General features: G+C 35.6%; 1 protein-coding gene across 1 annotated transcript; it reads left to right on the top strand.

The window, feature by feature from the left end:
* Positions 1 to 1928: 1928 nt before the first annotated feature.
* LOC122039068 (putative disease resistance protein RGA1) lies at positions 1929 to 4076 on the top strand. The gene has a single exon (XM_042599080.1). It carries the CDS (start codon positions 1929 to 1931, stop codon positions 4074 to 4076), a length of 2148 nt encoding a protein of 715 aa, XP_042455014.1.
* The last annotated feature ends 4674 nt before the right edge of the window (positions 4077 to 8750 follow it).

The following is an 8750-nucleotide window of genomic DNA, read 5'->3' on the forward strand; positions in this document are numbered from 1 at the left end:
AATTAAAAATATTTATCGATTATACTTAATTAATAGTTTTTTTATAAAAATATGATATTTAATATTGTAGTATTATTTGTTTCTTAACTTTTATTTTTCTTTCACTTTTTCAATAATTCACCATCGATATTTTCTAGCTAAATATTTTTGACTAAATAAATTTTATTAATAATTTATCAAAATTAAAATTGATAAAAAGACATTTTAGTTCACGAAACTTCCATCAATAAAGGATTTCGAGGAAGAGTATATTATAAGTAGTGACTATATCTAGTAGTCAAACCTATTTCTTCTAGGTCACACAATAATTTTACCGTTATGTCGAGACTTTCCTTCCTCGAAGTTAAAAATAATTGATATTTTTAAAAAAAAAATTGTAATTAAAATGTATATTAATAATATTCCAATAATTGATTACTTGTTTCTAAATTAGTTAATATAAAATATTTTAAATTTTTAGGTTTGACCTAAGATAAAATTATTGCTACTTAGCCTAGTTGACTACCACTTCCAATTGTATAAATAATCATTGACAATATATAAAATTGTCCTTTTAAATTTTACTAATAAAAATAAATGTCGCCCCAGGGACATAGTTGAGTTGACTAATACTTAATAGATATTGTTACAATGAGCAAGGTGTCGAATCTCGACAAAACCAAGAAAAATACTCTTCCCACAGTGACCAACTGTAGCTTTCCGATTTATCTCCTTACAGATGCTTGTAGGGTCGATCGTGTTGGACTGTTAGGGTGGCAAATTCCACCTTTTGCTATAACTAATAAAATTAAATATTTCTAATAATATTTATTTAAAGAAATATTAATTTTTTTTCATGGTTTAAAGTGTCATGTCGAAACAGGCGAAACGCCTCGTTCCGCTTGGCGACCGGTACCGGCACGACCCCGGCACCAGACCCACGACAGGTGCGACGTGTTGCGCGACCCCGTGGTCACAGCGGAGGAGTCATTCGATCCTGCAACAGTAGCGGAGGGGTCATTACGATCCTGTAACAGTAGCGGAGGTGCGACGTCTTTGTTTTGTTTTTGCTGTTCTTTTGGCTTGCAGATCTGAAAGAAGAGCAAAGATTTGCTCTCTTCTGCAATCAGATGGCGGTGTCACTAACAGTGGGGGGATGGTTGGCGCAGGCCTTTATCCAGACCTTGATCGATAAGGCCAGCGACAAAGCCATCCAACTGTTTGCCGAGCGCCGGGGTTTTGCAGAGGACATGAAAAAGCTGCACACGTCGCTGCTGCAGACGCAAATCACCCTTGACGAGGTACAGAGTAGTCGGAGCAACAACATCAAGTGGAAGACATTGATGCAGGAACTCAAGGATGCTTCTTATGATGCTGAGGATTTGATAGATGAGTTCCAATACAATATCCTCAGGCAGAAGATCAAAGGTGAAGAAGAGGACAAGGCAAGTGGCTCCAGTGGCCTTCTAAGCATTTTGCCTGCTGCAAAAAAATTGTTTGGTTCTTCCTATGATGAGAGAGCTAGAGTGAGGGAGATTCAAGGAAGGTTGGAGACTAGTATGAAGAGCATCGTGAATCTGCCAGCAACACATGATAGAGGGAAGCAACCTGAGGTGAAGTTTCAGGCCAGAGAATCATGCTCTTCCCCGGTGGCAGACAAATTGATTGGCAGAGAGAAAGAACTGAATCAAGTGGTAGAGTGGTTGTTGGGGTCAGCTAATCAGGTGGAACCTGCATCCGGATTTGTCAACGATACCTTCTCTATCTTGCCCATTGTCGGGATAGGAGGTGCTGGAAAGACTACTCTTGTTTAGTATGCGCACAAAGACAATAGAGTTCAGGATCATTTTCACCTCAAGATTTGGGTCTGTGTGTATGACAATTTCACTGTGTAGGGACTCACTAAATCTATAATAGAGTCAGTAACTCTACAAAAACAAGGTGAGAATATGGGATTAGAACCTCTTCAAAAAATACTCCATCAGCATATTGTGAAAAAGAAGTTTCTGCTTGTTCTTGACGACGTGTGGAGCGATGATAAGAGTATCTGGGAGAAATTCTGTGCACTACTCAAAGTTGGAGCTCATGGTAGCAAAATCATTGTTACAACTCGGGGCATGAAAGTTTCTAAAATGGTTAGCCTGGCAGAACCAATCTTGCTCCATGGTTTAGACGAAGATGCCTTTTGGCAATTGTTCAACGAATGCTCATTTGGCACACTCAACCCTGAAGACTATCCAGGGCTAGAAGACATTGGTAGAAAGATTGTTCGCAAGTTGAACGGCTCACCATTAGCTGCAAAGACAATTGGCAGGGTTCTGCGATCAAATATATGCCAGCAACACTGGGCCACCGTAATGGAGAGTGACATATGGAAAGCAAAACAAGATGAAGATGATATTATGCCAGCTCTGCAGTTAAGTTATCAATATCTTGATGAAAATTTGAAGCATTGTTTTGCTTTTTGCTCGTTGTTTCCTATAGATCACAAATTCGATAAAACTGAGTTGGTTCGAATGTGGATGGCTGAAGGCTTCATTAATGAAGATAAAAACACAAAGAGTATGGAAGACGTTGGAAGTGACTATTTTCTTGAGTTTGTTAACAGTTCTTTTTTTCAAGAATCCAGATATCATTATGAATTTTGGGATGGATTTGGGATTAGAATTGTGATGCATGACCTTATACATGATTTAGCTGAGATGATTTCTACGGAAGAGACATGCAGGATTGAAAATAGCAGACACACAAAGCCGGCTTCCACAACTCGACATTTACGAGTAGAAAAAGAAAAATTGCCGCTGGAGTTCTCAGGATACAACAAGTTGCGTACCTTGGTGTTGAAACTTTCACTACCCGATAGCAGCCTCTTTGAAATACTAAGAAGCATTCGCGTTCTGGTTGTAAGTTGGTGTGGCTTGCTGGAGTTATCTGAGCGTATTGGTAAATTGATTCACCTCCGTTATCTTGATATATCATATTCTAAAATTAAAATTTTGCCTGACTTATTATGTGACCTTTATAATTTGCAAACACTGAAGGCAGAATATTGTTATGAACTAGAGTCCATACCACAAGAATTGGGTAAATTGGTCAATTTGAGACACTTTGATATATCAAACAATTTTAAAATTAAAATTCTGCCCGACTCATTGTGCGACCTTTATAATTTGCAAACACTGAAGGTAAATGGTTGTTCTGAACTAGAGTCTATACCACAAGAATTGGGTAAGTTGGTCAATCTGAGACACATTGATGCAGATAAAAAAATTTGGTTGATGATAAAGGATGTATGGAGACTAACTAATCTTCAAGAATTGCCAACATTTAGTGTTCGAGAGGATGATGAACTCAAACTTGGACAACTAAAGGATTTGACACAGCTTCATGGAACACTTTGTATTCAAAATCTTGAGAATGTTGTTGATGGCAAAGAAGCACAGCGGGCTAAGTTAAAGAGCAAAGTCCACCTAAAAGAATTGGTGTTGGAATGGAATCTGAGATTGGATGGTGCGAAGGATGCCAAATTGGACGAGGAAGTAATTGAAGTTCTGCAGCCACATGAATCACTCAAAATATTGACAATTAGATGGTACAATGGAGGTAGGTCGCCTAGTTGGTTGATGCCAAAAGTTCTACCCAATTTGGAAAAACTTGAATTAGAAAATTGCATGGAGTGGGATGACGTTCTGCCATTTATTGGTCAACGTTTGCATCTAATTGAACTTCGCATGACCGGCATGCCTGCTTTGAAACGACTGAGTCATGAATTTGAAGGCAAGTGTTTTCCAAAGTTGCAAGTGCTTAAGTTATGCAAATTTAAAGCACTGAGAGAGTGGTCTTGCACTGAGGGCAAAGATCTATTTCCCTGCCTGCGTGAACTTTGTGTCATAGATTGTCCCAAACTAAAGAGATTACCGCCCTTCCCTCCTTCCCTAGAAATGTTGACAATAGAATGCTGTCCCAGGCTCATATTAAATAGCAAAACGGAAGATGACGAGGAAGGTGGCCGCCATCTACCGCCGTCACTCAAGGAATTGAAAAATATGCAAAACTTTTGTCCGACTGCTTGCACAACCTTACTCGATTGGAAATAAATGATTGTCTATACATACCGTCTATTTCTCTGGTTCAACTGGTCGAACTGCAATGCTTGTGCATCTCTGATTGTGATGAGTTGAGAAGGATAGAGTGCCTAGGACTCCTTAAATCCCTCAAAGAATTGAAGATTGTAGAATGTCCTAAGCTGGTTCAGTTGGATGTAGGAGATGAGCAAGCAGGAAGCTTGTCATCTCTGCGTAAATTATGCGTGGACAATACTGCTCTGCTTAAAATGTTTCTTTTAAGAAACTCACTGCCATTCATCACAGAACTTGAAATTGAGTCATGTTCTGAGGAGGTGATATTTGTAGAGCCGATATGGGTGCCAAGCCTCACTGCTGTTACATCTCTAACTTTGCATAATTGCAAGAAACTACAATATCTGCCGACAGAGCTGCTGCATGGACTCACTCCTCGTCTCCAATGCCTACAGATATATGGCTGTCCACATATTCAACTTCAAGCGATACCAGAGAACTTGCTTCCCATCATCCCATTCATGTCACTATTATCTTTGAATAGGCTGAAGTAGTCAGAAAAGTTCAATGCGGATCGGAAGGGATAGTAAGTATCTTTGACTCCCGTTATTTTCATGTATATATTACTCTTATTTTTCATTTTTGTATCATATTTTTAGTTAATCTCAGCAATAGAAGAATCATGGTCTCTCTCTTCAAGTATATATGGCTCATCAACTTCTTCTTTTGCCATACATTTTTTTTTTGTCCAAGCTTTTAGGTCTTTGATATAATTAGTATTATTTACATGGCTCATTCTTTATTTTTTGTCTCTTGTATCGCATGCAATTTACAAGGTTAACTTATGAAGGCAAGGTAGTAAAGATACTATGGACGGTTCAGTTAATTATCACAAGGATCTGGCTCTTCAAGGCGTACTATACATAAGAGCAGTAAAAATATTTGTTGGAGTTTGCTGATAATATTCCAGTGATGGATTTGTGATATGTTCTTATTGCGATATATAGCCTCTTCAAAATAAATCGTCTACTATGGGAACAATAATTTGCTCATTGTGTCATCGGTGTGGATTTCTTTAATTTTCCCTAGTATTTGGGTGAATTTGCTAAATAAGTATCGCAGCAAATGAACTCAACGTTTTGACATTTGAATATTCTGCAACTATTATTATCGCATATGTGCCTTTTATATTTAAATTTGGAACTTATTTAATAATCATGTTGACTCTTTGCGTACTCTTAATTCTTAACTCGTGTCTTGTAGGCTTTGTGATAGCTATTCACTTACAGTGTAGTATTGTCGAGTATAATAGCTTCTTTGTAATGTTCATATCGTTTCAATATATTGATTGTTTTTTAAGTAAGAAAATTTAATCTCTACGGGATTTTTTGTGCGTGTATAAGATAGCTATTTTTTTCTGTTATCAGTGTAAGTTAGTTTGGAATTCAATTTTGATTGCAGTATAAATTTATATAACACACACACACACAATCTATTGTGACCCCTAATATCAGTAATAAAAATATATAACTATTATTATATTCTTTCACCAACACTTTAGGGGATTCTAGAATTTTATTAATAAAGAGATTATTTTTTTTCTATATATATTCATATGAGTCGCTATGCCATGTATTTTATTTTTTAAAAATATATATAATTTTAATATCAAAATCCTAATTAATTTTGTATTTTTAAAGTTAATTACGTTTCATAATTTTATTTTGGTGACGCAACTACCCCACTTGAGAATATATTTCGTCAAAGGCAATGCTTTTTTTACCTTAAAACGTAAGATTTATTTGAATTCTTTATTAAATCTAATTGAGCGACACTTTTGATCTTTAGCAACAAAATGGAACTAGTTGACAAAAACGACATGATACTTTATGGTTCAACTCTTAAAGAGAATTTCGCTTGCACAATCTTGAATTAACTATTTTATGCTCTTTTTTTTTCCCTCCACGTATATTCTTATAGTGGTGAATTTATTATCTCATTGAATACAAACCACCGCGGGATCTTTGTCGTCATAGTTTTTAAACTCGTAATTTTTTAATGAAAAGTGCACCACCAATAAAACCCTCTGATTGTGAAATATACATACAAAGTTCATATTATAAAATTAACTAAATATTTAGTTAAAATGAATCCTCAATCTTTCCTTTTAGTTTATGTACACTTTAAGTAGCTAGGGGCTAATTTATAGTGGGAAAAAAAAATCCAAATACATTTTTCTCCTTGTTTACCCATTTTTAAATATTAATTTATATTGTAAAATATCTAGGAAATTAATATCGAGTGCCTACTATTTATTAAGAAAACTAATATTGAGATTAGTTAATTGAAATAGGGACTGAATTGAAATAAAAAAAAATGTAATTTTCTTTATGCAAATTTGCCTACTAAGTTAGAAAATTCACATAAGCTATCTTATTCAAATATTTTATCCTAAATTTTAGATTGGATAGCTAAAAAATTTTTACAACAGGTACCCTAAATTTAGATTTTTGATGAATAGTGATTCTCTAAATTTAGAGAATGAAACTTATACTCTAAAAATAAAATAAAATTTCTTTTCAATCTTTCTCCTTCCATCCATTTTTTTCAATCTTTCATCTTTCACTCATTTCATAAATATAATAATAAAAAATTGAAGAAAGAGAAGAAAATAATAAAAAATTAAAGATAATAAAAATTTTAGAATAGTTGATGTAGTGTGTAGTAAAAAATGATTATTTAAATTTAATAAAACAAATTATTTATCTTAAATTGTAGATATAGTAATGAAGTGAATGCTTGATGCGTTTGTCTCCAGTGACTTAGCATTTCCTACGTGGGAAAAAAGAAATGAAACAAACAGCGAAACTTTTGCCCTAAAATCCCCTCGGCTTCTCCTTCTCCTCCACCCGCGACACGACTTCTCCCTTCTCCTCCACCCACATCCGCGACGCGGCTCGGCTCTCCCTTTTCCTCCACCCACGATTGCGGCTTCTCCTTCTCCTCCACCAGTGGAGCTTCTCCAAGTCCTAAAGGTCCTCCACGCCGCGAAGCTCCTTCACCAGTGAAGCTCCTCCATCAGCGAAGCTTCTCCAAGCCCTAAAGCTCCTCCACACCACGAAGCTCCTCCACCAGTGAAGCTCCTCCACCGGCGTAAGCGATGGCAAGCCCTAAAGCTCCTCCATAGCCTAACGCCATACTTCCCCCGGAACAAAAATTCCTCCACCAGCAAAACTCCTCCACAGTAATTCTGTCGAAGCTCCTCTATGCCCAAATGCCACACTAACTTGGTCGATGTGGAGAGGATATCATTTGGAGGGAAGGTAGGGTTATTTTCTTCCTTGTAGTTCCTTTGGAGGATTTTTATTGCCTGATTAATTGGAGGAATATGTTTCTAGTGCTTATTTCAGCACTGAAATGCTACTGTTTGATCATCAATGTTACTGTCTCTGTTGGATTTAGGAGTCGTTTGGGGAATTTGAGATTCTTTGTTTGTTTGATTGATTGACTTCAGATTTTAGAAGGATTTTAGGTTGCGTGAGTAAATATACATCCCTTTTGCCATATATGATGTTATGGGTGAAGTATTGTTGTATATCATATAGCTGCAAACAATTTGGTAATTAGGCGATCTTTCTGGTTTGTATTTGTTTTCTCTTCTTTTCTTTTTTGTTGGTTGCTGACATTTCTTCTTAGATTGCTATATTTTTTCCTATTACATGTTTTGGTCATGATTGATGACTTGTTCTTGTATAAGATTATTACTTTTATGCTAGACACTTGTATCAAAGGAAACTATGTTCCTATTTCTTTTATGCTAGGCACAAGTAGGAAAGATTATCCAACCAATGCCTATTTTAATCGAGACCAATCATTATTAACACAACACTGGAAGTCTGGTTTAGAAATTCAGAGATGTGAATTATTTGTGAGAAATGATTAGAGTATGTATCCAGTTAACTGAGGACAACTATTGATATAAAAAAAATTACAGGACAAACAAACAAATATCCATGACAGCCAGCTCTTCATCAGCAACATCTTTGACTCGAAGATGCATGAATGATGAACAAGGTGAAACTCCCAATATATTATGTTATTGTGGGTTAATAGCTACCCTCTGGACATCATGGAAGGAAACAACCCAGGAAGGTGATTTTTTTTCATGTCCACAATTTAGAGTAAGTTTTATTTATATAAAATTATTTCAAAATCAAATTTATTTATATATTGAGATCTCTTATATGTTATTTAACTATTGGGTTTTCATTAAGTTTATTCGATATTCAGGATAGGGGATGTGACTTCTTCTTATGGCATGATCCAGAATTGTCAGAGAGAACTAATGCAATTATTAATTATTTGAAGATGGATAAAAAAAAATTACAGATGGAGATTAGTCAATTGAAGAAATTTAATAGTTACGAGGGTGCAATTGATTGCAATGATCTCCTGGAGGATGTGAACAACTATGTTACTATAAAGTTGAGTGATGAAATATGTTCACTGAATTGGAAGTTTAGAGTTGTTGTTGTTGTTGTTGTAGTTGTATTTACTTGGATTGTGATGATCTTGAGGTGGTTGATGTAATTTACTATAAGCAAATAACTTTAGATGTAATGAAAGATGTTTCTAGGTTTTTAATGTACCTTATCAGTGTTTTATGGTTTAATGTACCTTCTCAGTTATTCT

This window comes from Zingiber officinale, chromosome 1A (genome assembly GCF_018446385.1).
Source record: "Zingiber officinale cultivar Zhangliang chromosome 1A, Zo_v1.1, whole genome shotgun sequence".
Lineage (NCBI taxonomy): Eukaryota > Viridiplantae > Streptophyta > Magnoliopsida > Zingiberales > Zingiberaceae > Zingiber > Zingiber officinale.

Coding starts and splice junctions, on each gene's coding strand:
- LOC122039068 (XM_042599080.1), top strand. CDS start 1,929: ATGGGATTAGAACCTCTTCAAAAAATACTCCATCAGCATATTGTGAAA.